Raw genomic sequence first — 16,137 nt, 5'->3', positions numbered from 1 at the left:
ATGCTTTTGTCTTCCACGTGCACTATTCAGGTTTTCTTCTCACAATAGTTTTCATTATCTGGTTCTTGACAATTTTCGCAAAATGAAAATGAAGGCATGAAACTTTCCTAGAGTCTTCGTAAAGTTATTCTTGTCAAAATATCAGAACTCAGTGTCAGTTATAGTAAATTATTTATTGAGGTTAAATCTCCATTTCACCCCTACTTGAAGATCCTTATAGTTTTATAGAAATACAGTTCTTGTGAGTGTAATGTAATCTTACCTTGTAAATTACTCTTGAAGGTATTTTATGGGAAAATTCTGCCATTTTATTAGCTTCTTGACCCAAATGTGAACTATGGGTAACTTCCATTGTTGGGATTTTGGTTTTCTGGAACAGGTAAATGAATGCTATCGTAGTTTTGGATGAGAGAGTTGGGAAAGGATTTATAGAAAAGACAAGATCTGAACTGTGTATTGGAGGAAGGGTAAGATTTAATTAAGTAGAAAGAAAGAATGTTTCCAGTTGGAGAAATTATGAAAACTAAGAAAAGGGAAAGTATTAGTTTCATGGCATATTACATAACAATAAAACTACTGAGTTTTCTGGGGCAGGCAATCATGGAGAATACAAAATAAGATTGGGAAAGAGAGTAGAGGAAATCTGGGCTGCCTGGTCAACCTGTTGTGCTGTAGCCTCCAGGTTATTGTCCCCCACAGTGTATTTCTGCAAACAATGGATCCTCAGGGGTGGTAATAAGTGTTCTTTGGCAAAAGCAAATTTTATGGGCAAATAAGTTTGGGAAATTCCGGTTCAAGAAAAGATAATTCTCCAAGTGGTAGAGTTCAAGTAGTACTTCCCCGTGGCCATAGACCTGTTTCCCCACACAGTATGCCAAGGGTATCTGAGACTGACTGCAGGGCTCAGAGCAGGAGCATGTGTTCAAGGTGTTTCAGGTCTGTTATCCTAGTAGTAACATGCAGATCAAGTCAGAGGAGGGTAGATAGAAAGTGGAAGGGTCGGTGCTGGTCAGGTAGGGGAAATGCACTAGTACAGAAAGAGTCAGGGAGACTGACCCATCTACAAGTTCAGGGTGATGTGTGAGGATGATGCTGACCTGGATGGTTGGCCTGGTGATGGTTGGAAAGCAAAGGAAATGGCAGATGTGAGAGATGTTCATAAGAAAGGCATTAAAGTGCTTTCTGATTGACTGGTCATTGAGAGTGAGGCATGATGAGGAATGGTGTGTCTCCTCAGAACCTGAACTAGAGTGGAAGGAAGAATTATGATGTCTTTGATAGAAATTAGCAAGTCAGGAGTCCTGGGTTTAATTCCTAGCTTTGCCAATAATGAATATGACCTTAAATAAGCCATTTGATCTCTCTTGGCTTCAGTTGCATTGTCTACAAAATGAGAATTTTTTTTTTTTAAGGGTAGGACACTGGATACTTTTTGACTCATAAGTTATGAGTCTCCATTTTGGGAACAGACTCTGAGCTCCTGAAGGTCAAAGAATGCCTTGTCCTCATCTGCGCTTTAGGCCTACCATAGTGCCAATTAATGGAGGAAGGAAAGAAGAAGGGAGGGAGGGACAAATAGAGGAAGGGAGATCAGTTAATGATGATGAGTTTGGTTCTGAACATGTTGAATTCGAAGTGATAATAGATGTCCAAAAAGTTTTGGAAATGCAGTAATAAATTTGTGGGAGGGCAGTCAGGAGTGGAAGTCAGATGTGAGAATCTTACAGAGTTCTTCGCTGAAGGCATGAAAAGCAGATGGATATTCCAAAAGCAGAGCAAAGAAGGAAAGTCATAGAAGGCCCAACACAGCCTGCAGGTGCTCAGCTTTCAAGAGACACTGCAAAGCGAGGAGAGGCTGTGAATTCACAGAGAAGGATGACTGAGAGGAGACCAGCCAGCGGAGAGCTCATCAGCCTGTCTTACATACCTTTCTACCCTTGTGGTTGGTTCATCACTATTTTCTACTGAAGATCTCTTCTGAATCTTGCTCATGATCAGATCAGTTATGCCAAAACCACTATTTAATTTCTGGCAGTTGAGCAGTTGAGCTTTGCACCAGCAGTGAATATTTTTTTTATTAAAGTATATTTCCTTTTAATTAGCTTCTCAATATGAGTTGAATTCACAGTAGAGAGATTAAAACCACAGTTACCTATTGATCTAACAATCAATCTGTAATTGATATCTTGTTCAAAAATTAAAAATAAAAGGTTGATCTAGGGGTTTAGGGACTGCCAGCCTGTGTGTCCACTGAAGAAGGACATCGTCTTCAAGTGAGGTGAACTTTAGAAAAGGAAAAAAAAAAAAAACTTTATCTTAGTGTCTGAAAAGAAAGAAGAAATGATATGAATGATATACTTATTTTCTCAGACCTGGGTCTGTATATCTTCGTTCTTCAAATGAGTCAGCTACAACCAAGGTTAGTTTAGCTCTTATTGTGTTCTCTGCATATTGTGTGTTTTATGGGAACATTGTACCTATTATAGAGGTTTTTACAATTCAGAGCAAGTAGATTCAAGATGAAGAGATCAGTCACTGTCCCTAAAATGCCCAGAGGTGTGATGGGTTTGAATTTAATAAAATTTTATTAATATAATCAGGTGAGAAATAATTTTATACAATGCTATAAGAATGACAGACCAAAACTCTAGAACTGAAAGTTCTTACTCTTCTACAACCTGTTTACCCTTGGCCCTGGGTGAGTCCCATTGTCTTGGCTCACTTTCTTTTTTCTCATTATGCTCATTGCATAACGTTCCCATAGGGTCTGTTGTTTGAACCTTGAGGAGCTATACCCAGGGCATCTTGGGTACCAAGGTGGTAGCAGAGGGCAAAAATGAAGTTTGTCTTTTGAGAGCTTCCAGAGGTGTTCATTCTCAACAGAAGGTGTTAGGCAAGGACCCAGAGTGACCACAGGGAGAAGGGAGTCCTGGACAGATACAGGACAGAGGTCCGGAAGGACATTTTTTAGCTTGGTAATTTATTGATATTATAATAGTAACATAATCATCATTCTGGTCATTAAAACATGTGGGATATTACTATACTGTTTATGTCAAGTTCCTCAAGTCAATTCTTTTGATACCTTATCTTGGAGTATTACTGTATTAGCCCAATTTTTTTTATTTACTCCTTACCTAGGATAGGTACTGGGCTCTGTAGAATAATGATCATTTCTCAAGCCACCGTTTCTGTATCTTTCTTCTTCCCTTTGGAACAGAATTGTAAAATTGAGTCTATTATGCATATTTTGTGCCTTCCAGAAAAGCAAGTTAAATTGACTACTTTAAGAAATATAATATTGTATTATACTAGATGGATTCTGGCTATACAGAATTTTGACAGTCTCATTTTGTTATATCCTCAGCTTAGGTCTCTTGGGTACCCTGAATGAGAGAGAGTCAAAAACAAAAACTACAATTCTGAGAATTGAGAGGCAGAAGAATATTACAGGACAAAAGGAGAGAATTAAGCTTTTGATTTCCATGGGTGTCTAGGAGGCCTCTGCGAAATCATAGCACAGGTGTGCTGGCCTTGTTTCTGAACTCTGGTACTGCTGGCTCAGGTCACACTTTTAAGATGCAGCAATTTTCTGAATGTTGAACATTTGATATTTTCTCTAAAAAGAAAAGTCTGAGAATTTAAAGGTATTTGCCCAAAACTGGTCTTAGCTGATTGGCTGACATCAGTGAGCAGGGAAAACATTGCTGCTTCTGTTAGCAGTTGTCTTTTCCATCAAAGAAAAATTCATCTAGTATCCCTAAAAAGCTTCAGCTTAATTTAACTAAACCTTAAAAAGGGAGAGAAACTTGATTTCTTTATTACCATGTAAGTAATAGTAAACCATGCTTTGTCGTTATCTAAGCCTGCACAAAACACGAGGTTCAGCAATTCAGACCTTGAAAGCACAGCTCAAATTTAGTTTACTTTATTTTTTCCAAATTGGCCTTGCATGTGAGCTCAGCAGAACCAGATTGGGTGGAAGCCCAGATGGCTACCAAAGAGGAAAGATCTAGCTTTTTATGCAAATCCCTTCCACTTCTTGTACCATTTGCCATTGAGTCACATTGCAAACATGTGGGAGCTGACTCCTTGGAAATGGACACCAGAAAGGAGAAAGGACAGCGATCTGCTGAGAGCAAACTGTCCTTGACAAGTCACAGCTCTTCCGTGAATACTGCTTTCCCATTCTTCAGCACCCCTTTATTTTTGTTTGTTCTCTCAGATCTTTGCGCTTGGCCAAACCTTTTCCAATTGTACTGGTACATTCACTATTGTACTAGAGAACCAGGGCAGGTGGAAGGAGGCCTAGGGAAGTCTTGGAAACAGAAAGGTTCCTCATGGATCATTAAAGAAGTTGACACCCTTCCTTGTTGGAAGAGACACAAATCTGTTCTGTCCAGAGGAAGGCATGAACATCATAGACAAACTACCTCAGCTCTATAAAACCCCGTTGGAATTTTCACCATGTATGGGTTATAGCCAAGTGTTACAGCCAAGACAGAACATACCTTCTGTGAAACTTCCTCTCACAGATGACCAAACCTTAGACCCCTATCTTAGAAACTTTTCTGGTCATTGTTTTGAGAATCAAAGCTTTACCAAATTCACTTTCTTGTTTGAGGAGATAAGGAGTAGAAAAATCTCCTTGCATGACATGTGCCAATTAGATCTTTTTTTGCAATGATAATTAGCATACTTTATCTTCGATTTTTTGCTTGCATTATTTTTTCCATTTCTCTTTGAGACAACTCTTGTTTACTCTGAGTGACAATAAAGAGAGCCATAATTTCTCTCTTTACCTGGAAGGTTCTAGAAGAGTAACTGTGGATAGTGAAATAGATTGTAGCTTCTAATCAGTGCTGCTTTTTTTTCCCAATTGATTGATAGAAATTTGACTTCTAAGAGGTTGTTTTTATTTCCCAAGAGAAATTCTTTAACTTTTCATTAAATATGATATGAAAATATTTATGTAGTCAGGAATATTTTCACTTCAGTGGAACATGTTGGAATTTATTATACATTATAGCTGCTCTTGAAGTCATTATTCACTGACCTTGTTTTGAGCTGACCAGACCTGGCACACCCAGGATAGCTTGATAAAGATCTATGAATACATTTCTCAGGAGCTGCAAAATACTAATGTTGATTATGTCTTCCAAAAGAACCTCCTGTGAATCACCTTCCAAGACACTTGAACATATAAGCATGCAGGGTGTCCTATTATGTTCACAAGACAGGAACACCAGGTCGTGCTGGCTTCATTTAAGTCTGATTATTAGTTGTATCATTTTTAAGTTCCTTCTCACATTTTTTTATGATGTGAGAAATGTGAGGCCTGACCTTTTCTTATACTTGCAGTAGGGTTCAGGTTGTTAAAAAAAATATTATAGAAACTCAGTTCTGCCACTTAGTGTGGCCTTGGGTGAGAAACTTAACTTCTCTTTGCTTTGGTTTTCTCATCTTTAAAATGAGTATAATACTACTTTACATGGTTGTAAAGATTGAACTAGGTAATAATGATGTATACCAGCAATTAACACAATGCTAAGAACATGAGCTCTCAGTTAATGGCTGCAAATATTTTGATTTAGATTTAAATATGATTCAATCTCTTGTCAGGTTAGAGACATGATTGGAAAGTATAACACTTGAGTAGGCAAAAGTTTGGATCACTCTTCTCAATGTAAGTTGGGAATTAAAATAATGATTTTATATGATAACTATAGATATTGAGTAATAGTGTAAACTAGTTTCCAGAGAAACCAAGTAACTTAAACTTAAACGTAATGTAACTCTCTGTTCTTGCAGTTTGAGTTTTGATTTTGTAAAAGTTGTGAGAAATAACCCTTCATTAGAAGGAAGGAAAAAAGGAAGGGAGAGAAGGAGGGATTGAGGGAAGGAAGGAGGGAGATGAGAAATAGAGAAGGGGGAAGGAAGGTAACTTTTAAGTACATGTTTTTCTATTTAAGGATTTTCAAGGGAGATTTTTAGAAGAACCTCTTTAATCATTGCCAATATAATTTTTTAAGGGGAACATTTTTAAAGGACACCTTTCTCATGATTGCCTTATCACCTATCATGAACCAGTGCAGTATGTTCATAGACAGCTTTCAGAAAGTCTTGGATCTGTGTCCATCAAGTCACTTGTTCTTGTCCCAGAGGAAGCATGAAGTTCCATTGCCAGAGATATTTAATATTTGGGCAAAACCATAGTATGGGAGTTAGCTTTAGACCTGAAAATTCAAAGTTGATGCCTACTAGCAGGTCACTCGATTAATAAGTGAAATGCAGTTATGAATCTGAGGCGGAGATGAAATATGAAGACCAAGAAGGAGGGTAATTACGATATAATTGAAGGTCATTTTGACAATTATTTTCAACAAACCAATTATTTTCACATACTGATTAGATCCTATATACTTCTTCTCTCCTTTGGAGCCGAAAAAGGGACAGTGATGGGAGAGGGGCCATATATAGATGGAAAGTAGAACAGCAAGGGGTTCTGAGTGGTGAGGGTGGTTTCATAGGACTGAGAAGGTAGGATATTGATGTCAGAGCCAGTAGGGAAAATTCTGAATGTTTTTGTTTACAGAAATGTTAGAACTGAGCAATAAAGAAAGAAAAATTCTGTTCAGAGACATGAATGGCATGGATGTTAATATCAGAAGTGTTAGAGAAGTAATATGAAATGTTTCAAAGATATATATGTGAAAGTGAGTTCATTTTAGGCTGACTGCCTGTTTCTGGTGTTTGCTCTCTCTGATTTGCTAGAAAATGCTATATTGAGTTTGCTGTAAAGAAATAGAGGTTATTTAATTTTTATTTTAATCACAACTGAAAAATAACTGTCCTTATATATGTTCATAATTCCTTCAAATGACCTAATATTGACAGCATTCCTCTGTGAGAGGAAACTGAATGACCACACTTCTGATTTTATAGATCCTCACAGCTCTCTTAATACACATTACCTGATACAAGCTCAGGAGAGGCTTTTAGAATAGGAATGTCCTTAAATTATCTCTTGAGGCTCAGTAAAGCTGCAGGTTACTAACAAATGTCACAGGCACAATAAAACAGCTGCAGCCCAGGATAAGGAAGCACTGAGCCTACCAGTCTCAACCAGTGGGCTCAGATTCCCTTGCACTGCTCTTCCCTCACCTAGCAGAAGGGCATCCCAGCCTCAGGGAACCTCCATATCAGACGATCCTCTCGTGGATCACATCTAGACATCAACACTGCCTCCTCTGGGGAGATTCTGGTTGCCTCTCTGGAGCACGTTTATCCCACCATTTTCCAGCCCACCAGTTCTGATCATCAGACTTCTTTGATGATGGGGTATCCAAGATATGTTGCCTTCTCATCTACACATGGACCTTGGAAACTCTTGTTGGGATAATGCTTTTGAAAATGATCTGACCCATCCCAAAGCATAAGGCCCTTGAATTTGCCCACATGTACTGAGCTTGTCTGACTTCCAGTGCATCATTTTGGGAGATATTTCCTACCACTGGGAAGGCTTTTCTAACAGCTTTTTAGGGATCCAAGATGGCCATTCTGGTCAGTCAGTTTGGATAGGAACAGGTTAGCTATGTCCAGTCTCTACTCCTAAACAAACCTACCAGGGGAATACATTTGCCTTGTGGGTTGAAAGGAAGCCCAGATTTCAGTCATTCAGAGGTGGAATACTTACCGATATACCAGTGACCAGATGGACCACCTCTTCTGCCTGGCTTTCCTAATACTCCAGGTCACTAAAACATCCACTAATCAAAGGGGCCAGGTATTTGCCATTTATTAGAAGGGAACAGATACGCGTTTCAAGGTTTGGAAAAGTGCCACAGTGAAATGCCTAAATAAATGAAAGTGCTTTAGGAATTCCTTATTCCTTGCATGACCTCAGAGGTTCCTGCCAGCTCTAAAACTTATGACTTTTGTAGTTCCAGTGGATATGACTGATTCTATAAATATGTTGAGCACTTACTATGAGCTACCTCTGATTTAGTTCCTGGGGATAAAACAGTGCCTACCCTCATAGAGCCTTCATTCTAGCAGGCTAATCTGGGAGGTGAGAGCTCCCAGGATCCACAGGGCACTCACAGCCCTCACTGCTATTTCTGTACTCTTCATCATTCTGAAGCCTGAGAAGCACACTGATCAGGCTGTTACCTTCATAAATAAATCCAAATTGGATCTAGTTTTCTATTTTCCCCCTCTTGTTAGATGTCTGCATTTTAAACCATTTTGTTCTCTGCTTGATTCTTTATTCCAGCACTATGTTCCTTTCTACCCAGACTGGAAATAGAATATGTATTGGGAACTGTCTGAAATTGGACCCTAATTATTTATCTCATTGTCTTTTTTTAGTTTTCTATTTATGTGGCGGGACCGTTTATAGATTTTGTATGTTTATCACATATGCCCTACTTGGCTCTATTATGAAAACCATAGAGAAAACATACAACTTTCCCTCCTAATTTTTCTAATAAACTCAGTATTTCCAAGTGGCATAAAAATAACATCAATGATAGTAAACAGCTATTTACTGAGCTCTTACTATGTACTGAATGTGGGGCAAAGCATTTGACCTGCATGACCCCCTCAGACTTTAGGAAACCCTTTGAGGCAGGTATATTAGCATCTCCTTTTGCAGCCCAGAGAAGTTATTGAAGAGGTCCCAGGTTGTATGGTTAGTATAAAATATTTTTTAAAGAATATCTTAAGGGTATTCTGATATATGGCATGTGCATTAGAATTTCAAAAGTTGGTTTCCTTTTATCACTTATGAGTAGTTTGAATTAAAGTGAGAAATGTCACACTGGATCAGAACCAGGGTTTGATCTGGCCATTTTTCTACCTTGGGCCATTGCTGTGTTTTTATAGAATAAGAATATTTCCTTATGCTGTCACCTCAAAAGTTAAGAATGTGGTCCTTCCATCAAGTAAGTTAGGTACTTCTTTCTCTGTGGCCCATCTGGACCTTATTTATGTGAGCACAGCACTTACCATGTGTATTATAAAATGCTCGTATACATGTTTATTATCCGTCTCATGTGAGCTCCAAGCAGTGTTAAACCGCATCCTTCATCTCTGAAGCCCAGTGCTGGGTATACATTGGTATACAATGATTGCTCATTGAATACACAAATTTTAAGAATTTCCTAAACATCCTAGTTATAAACTAATATAACTTTTAGTTATATAAACTCATTATATATTCACAGATTCACTGAAATTATTTTTGAAGCTCATCTCCAACTTGTACCACCTCTTAACAAGTAGCATAAGCTAACTATCTTGGATAAAATAGTGCTTTATTTGTTGTAAAAGTATTTCCTTCAGATGTTATAATAATAACATTTAAAATCAATACCTACCTTTCATCATATTGTTTTTAAATTTTTTTAATGATTCTTTCATGTTTTTCAGGAAGGTGATGTTTGGCCCAACTCATCAGCTGAAATCACTGTGTACTTTAACCCTCTGGAAGCCAGGCTCTACCAACAGACAGTTTACTGTGACATTTCAGGTAAAGATGTCTGTGTGCTAAACTCAGGTTACCAAGTGCCTGGAGAAAAAGTAGGGTACTTGAGACTCTGTGTGCGCGCACGCATGTGCAGGCGTATGTTTAGGCTATGGGCAGTGCACGACATAAATAGAAGAATAATGGAGTCAAGCTATGCACTTCTCACTTCTTTCTAGAACAGATCAAACTTTGAAGTACATTACAATTATGGTGTGGGTGGTGGGGGATGGGAAACCATGGGTCTGGGTTTCTCCTTGATTTTTAGAGCAGTAAGAGCATTCTTTGAGACAAATTCTCACAATTTATTTTTTGTCCTTTTTGTAGTATTTGGCTACTTATTTTTTTTCTTTTTAAGTTTTTGTCAAAATAATGCATGCCAAGTGGGATGGGAAGGCAACCTGGCAGTGGCCAGAGCCACAGGGATGGTGTACAAGTAGGGTGGCAACCCGATGGCTTCAGGAGATTGTATAGAGAGAGGAGTTAAACAAAAAAGTAAATATCTTGAGGATAACAAGAGCTAGTATTTTTCAATCTTGGAGGAGGGAGGTGCAAATATGGAAAGGAAGACGACTTAGATGAGCCCTTTGGGATTAAAATGTCATTGGGGTTATCAGTATGAACCGTGGTTGTTGGTATGCAGAGATAATAGACATAACTATATATGTAAGTGTATGTGCATATTTGTGTACATATATATGCATATTTCCTAGTTATGTCCATTGAGACGTCCTGGAAGCTTTGAGACCCTAATAGCAATGAGCACACCTAGCACCCAAAGCTTGGTTTCTAATTCTCATCCTCCACTAAAAGGAACTTTAGAGAATTGACTGATTCCAGGACTGAAGCAGAAAAAGAACAAGATGAGCCTGGAATATCCTGTTGTGTGGGAAAATAAAAGAATGCTCTCAAAGAATGACAGAGACATGTCAAAATGACACAGAAACCAGCAAAGGGATGCTCACTGACCAAATACGAAACACGTTGAGGATCAAAATAAATAATGACACTAATAGATTATAATCCATTTTGTAAATAGGAATTTGTGAGTCTACTCAATAAAATTTACCATTTGGCAATCACAGTAATAACCAATTCAGGTAAAAAGTATCAGTGAGTCTTAAAACTAATGGGTGAAAGCAGGATGTGTAATAGTATTTTATGTAGCCTTAAAATAACCTCCTTCAAAATACTAATTAATTATAAAGAAGAGAAATTTAACTTTATACTGCAGAAAGCTGGTCGATGTTATCTTAGTTAATACCAGCAGAAATGAGCAAATCCACCTGTTGGACCATCTGCTAAGGTGCAATGAGAACACAATATTTCTTCAGTGATATTAGAGCCAAAATACCTAAATTGTGTCTAATCATGAGGAAACATCAGACTAACCCAAACCGAAGAACAAAACAAAATGACCAGCATATATTCTTCAAAAATAACAAGGTCTTGAAAGTCAAGAAAAGAATGAAGAACTGTTCATGTTGACGGAGACTGGGGAGACATGACATCTGGGGCATCACGTGAGTCTGGATTCGACCTTTGCTATAAAGATTATTGGGCAAAAGATATATAGAGATTCTTTTTACCACTCAGAGAATTTTTCTGTGTTTTACAAATATTTCAGAATTTTAAATGAATACTGATGCCAATAAATAAATAAACATATAGATTGTAAGATTACAAAGCTAACTAGCAGTCTGTTTCTCTGGCACTGCTCCCAAGAAGCACTTTTAGCTGTTTCTTGTGGTAATTACCCTTGCTAATTCTATGCTTATATTGCTATTTGCTGATTTATCACTTTCACACATTACATTTGAGTCTCCAATACGAAAGATGAGGATTTAATTCACTTACATTTCTTCTCTCCTCCTTGGGCTTCTTGAGTTATAATTTACATGCAGTGAAATTCACTCTTTTGGCAGATACAGTTCTGTGACCTTTGACAAACCCGAACAGTCTGGTAACCACCATCAAAGTCAAGTACTGAATCTCACCCCATAAAGTTCTCTCATGCCCCTTTAGCAGGCAGTTTCATCCCCCACCTCAGCCCCTGGCAACCTAAGTATTTTAATGTGTTTATTTCATTTTATGAGTTTTATTTATAGCCTTAATTAATATACTTAAAACTATATTTTTTGTTCCATCAACTCTATAACATCTCTTGATGTATAAGGATATTGGGACCCGGCCCTAACCGGCCTACTACCATTCCACCTTTCTCCCTCTCAACTTCTGGGAGTTGTTCTGCTTTTATATTGTTGTGATTGACAACCATATTTAAGTCTTCTATTTTGTCTACATAAATCTTATACATTAAAGGGCCAAATTGTATTCTGGGAATACATTTTATTCTCTGCTGGTTAAGTGTTCTGAGTTTTGATCACTCAGAGAATGTCTCTAAGATCTGTATCAAGTAGATTTCTTTTCTTTACTGTCCATCAGTCTCTCACAGTTATGCCTTGTGTCAGCTTACTTCGTAGTTGACTCTTTTGTATGCTTTTGGGTTTTTCCCCCGCTGTGGTTTCTAATTTCTTATTTATTCACTCCTATCTAGTTTTATTTTTTATTTTATTTTTTTAGTATTTATTTATTTTATTTTTAAAATTTATTTATGTATTTACTTTTTATGGTGACATTGGTTAATGAAATCTAATAAGTTTCAGCTGTACACTTTAAGGCATATATATATATATATATATATATATATATATATATATATATATATATATATTTACACTGTCTGTTCACCTCCCATAGTTAGATTTCTTTCTGTCACCACATATTTGACCACCTTTACCCCATCTACCTCCTTCCTCCCCCATCCTCCCTACCCTCTGGTAACCACTAGTCTATTTTTAGAATTCATTCTCCTCTTCTCCTTGAGGGCATTTTTTCCCCCAGAGCCCACCAGCTTCTTATTCTAATTCAGATCAGTCACCTCCTACACAGCTGTTATCCAGAAATTTTTTATAAAAATTTCCATGTGTGTTTCACTTTTGCTTTCCTCAAGTAACCTCCTCAAAAAGAGTATGTAAAAGAGAAATTTTGATATTTGAATATCTCATTCTGCCTCTGTGCTCGATAGTTTAGCTGACTATAGCATTCTAGGTTTAAAGTAATTTCTCCTCAGAACTTTTAGAACATTGTATAAACTTCATTGTAAAAATCCATAAGTCTGACGGTCCCCTGATTCTTATTCCTTTATAGGTGGCCTGTATTTCTTTTTGCAGTATTTTCTAGGATTTTCTTTTTGTATTTAGGGTCTGAAATGTAATGAAGCTATGTCCAAGACTGTTTTTCTAATTCATCCTCCTTAGCTTTCTGTGGACCATTTGAGTCTGATTATTCATGTGTCACTTAAGCTCTGGGAAATCTTATTTTATTTTATTTTTTTACATACTTCCCTTCATTTTAAAAATTGTATTCTTCTGGAAATCTTAATGGTCCAATGTTGGACCTACCGGATTGATCATCTGTTGTCAAAGAATAAGAGTTTAATCATCAAACATGAATAATAAATGACATTAAATGCCATTCAGAGCTATTAAATAAGGACACCCAGAGAAATACTGATACCTAGAAAATTCCAGGGTAGTTGGTATCATGCATTCATAAGGTTCTTTCCAATGTCTTCTGGTGTGTGATTGTCCATTTATATGTAAGAATGAGAAAATGGATTTAATTTTCAGGGTAGCTAGTGCTACTGGCCTCTGCTGTTTTATGTGTAGGTCTCCAAGGAATGTGGCTGTGGCGATTATTTTTAAACTTGGGAGGAAAGTAATAAGAATGCACAGTCATTAGCATCTTCAAGTGCAAAATCTATTCTTCTCCACCTAGAATGATTCTAATCAATATCTACGTAGTCACTTTTCTCCGTGCATTAAGTGGTTAGGCAGTCTAAGAACAGTGCAGAAGGATGGGCCGCCTGACCCAAGACTGCCATCCTTCACCTCCCCCAGTTGTGTGTCCCTTTCTGATGACATTTACTTCACTTTCCATGGATGTAACCATCACCTTGACTTTTATGATAGTCATTTTATTATTTTAATACATAATTTTATCCCCTATGTATTCGTCCCTAAGCAAAATAGTATAGTCTTGCCTGTTTTGAATATTTATATATTGAAATCATACTATGTTTTATGCTGTTAGCAGCGGGAAGCTAAAACCACTCAATAAATATTTATTAAATGAATGGGCAAATAAATGAAAAGAATGAAGGCATGAGTGAATGAAATCTAATATGATCTGGCCTTTCCTTGCCCATGAATGTGGGATTCTCAAGATGGCCCCAAGTGAATGCAGAATGAACTAGGAGTTTCTGCGTTGACATTAGTCTGTTTCTGCCCTTCAGACCAGCATCATCTATCCCCGACTTCTTAATGGGTCAGAAGGAAATGTTGGTACATCAGTGTTCAAACACAGCCTGAAAATGCTCCAGTGGCCCCCGTGTCACAGGTGGTGTGACCTCCCTCCTCTCTATGGCTCCCCTGGGATGTCGTGCTTGGCCACTTTCCAGGGGGTTGGCTGCTCTCCAGGAGGTTCCCAACCATTACATAACTAGTTGTATTTATCTATTGTTTCACTTGCAATTCTGAATTCTGCCACAGAAATCACATTCTAGATAAACTGAATAGTATAATTTTCCATCTGCATGACATTCCTTTTATTTTGTTAGTGATACCCTAAAATATACAATTGCTAGGGAAAGGCTTTGTTTACATAGTAATTCCATATTATTTTCTCTGTAAATTTCATGCAATTCTATGTGTCTTTTCAAGGGCTGGTGATGATTCCTTATTATTATCTTGGTTTTAGGTTACTAAGAAATACTTCTAAGGCGGATAGAAAAACTCCTACCCTTGCTTTATTTTGCGTTGCTTTTGTTTTCCTATGGGTTTTGAGCATGTTGAAGCAAATACATATTGATACGCTTCCCCTTACGCTTTTTTACATAAATGATAACATACGTTACACAATAGTTCTGATACTGTGTTTTAAATATTTCTTGGAGATTATTCCATAACACTAAATTAAAAAGTATCATTTTCTTTTCTTGGTTGTATATGAATTTTTTTTTGTTTACATGCCACAGTTTAACTTTTAACCATTTGTCACTAAGAAATAGAACATAGATTCAGAAATGTATATAGTACGTGCTGTGGTAAGCAGAGTAATGGCCTCCCAAAGAGTCCCTAGTACCTATGAGTATATTACTGTGCATATTTTACATTACATGGCAAAGGGGAATTAAGGCAGAAAATAGAGTTTAGGTTACTAATGAGCTAACCAACCTTAAGGTGGGGAGATTAGCCTGGATTATGTGAGTGGCTCAATATAATCATAAGGGTCCTTAAATGCCGAAGAGGGAGGCAGAAGTTATCAGTCTCAGTGTCAGAGTGATGCCACATAAGAAAGACTGGACCAGCCATTTCTGGCTTTGAAGATGGAAGGGGCCAGGCATTCAGGTAGCCCGTAGAAACTGGAAAAGGCAAAAAAATGGCTTTTCCTCTAGAGCCTCCAGAAAAGAGCCCTGTCAACAACACCTTGATTTTAGCCCAGTGAGACCCATCTAGGACTTTTGAGCTCCAGAAATTAAAAACATTCTTTTTCAATTACGTATACAATATTATATTAGTTTTAGGTGCCTAACCCAGCAATTAGACATGACCTACAGAACTTTTCAGATCAGTTTGTACATTAAGCTACAAAGTTTGTGGTAATTTGTTATAGTAGCAATAGGGAGTTAATACACATACATATGAATTATAACAAATAATTATATGGCAAACATTATGTGGTTGCTACCAAGATCAATAATGAAATATTGCCAGCCCCAAGAAGCCCCCTGTACGACCTTTCCCAATCACACTGTACTCACCTCAACCTCCTCCTGAGATAATCGCCATTCTGTCCTTAATGATCATTATTTCTTTGCTTTCATTTATAGTTTCTAACTCCTATGTATATATCTCTAAACAATACAATTTAGTAATGCCTGCTTTCAGAAGCCTGCTTTCAGAATGTACATACATCAGTCTGCATGTCTCCTCCATGGTGTTGCTTGTAGCTCTAGTCGTGTTTCATTCTCATTGTCGTGTAGTGTTCCATTATGTGAATGTATGTTCAGAGACAGGAAGTAGCAGGGAAGGCCAGTGTGGCTGGTCTCAAGGGAGCCCTCTCAGCTCAGGATGCATGAAATTCAACCTATATATATCCTCAACTGAAATCTCCTTTTCTTTCAAGAGCTTTTATATCTAGGCTCAATGAGTACAGAGATGTACAAAAGCATAGTTCCTGCCCTCAGAAAGTATAGAAATGAGCAGGGGAAACTGACACACCAACCAACAGTTATATTGCAGTGCTCTACAGTGAATGAATGAATAATAGAAGAGGATACAGGGCACACAGCTCAGTTTTGGGGTTTTCAAGAAAGGCTTCCCAGAGAAAGTGACTCTTGAAGAATTTGTTGGTCAAGAAAAAAAAGAGGGACCAGTGGCTGGGCATGTCAGGCAGGGAAATATTTTGTGAAAATACATAGAGAAACACTACCTGAGAATATATAACAAGAGCATGAAATGGCAAAGAATCACAAGTTCTTAGGGTGT

At 37.6% G+C, this 16,137-nt stretch overlaps 1 protein-coding gene across 1 annotated transcript in view; it reads left to right on the top strand.

Annotated features, from left to right (window-relative positions):
- Window positions 1–16,137, top strand: part of HYDIN (HYDIN, axonemal central pair apparatus protein) — a 351,593-nt gene that overhangs the window by 114,660 nt on the left and 220,796 nt on the right. The window contains exon 11 of the mRNA XM_023523662.1: window positions 9,433–9,532. Within this exon, the coding sequence (XP_023379430.1) occupies window positions 9,433–9,532 (100 nt within the window). The remainder of the gene's footprint in view (window positions 1–9,432; window positions 9,533–16,137) is intronic.

Source organism: Pteropus vampyrus, unplaced genomic scaffold (genome assembly GCF_000151845.1).
Source record: "Pteropus vampyrus isolate Shadow unplaced genomic scaffold, Pvam_2.0 Scaffold399, whole genome shotgun sequence".
Taxonomy (NCBI): domain Eukaryota; kingdom Metazoa; phylum Chordata; class Mammalia; order Chiroptera; family Pteropodidae; genus Pteropus; species Pteropus vampyrus.
Note: the sequence above shows the minus strand (reverse complement) of the source record. Positions and strands in the feature narration are given on the sequence as shown.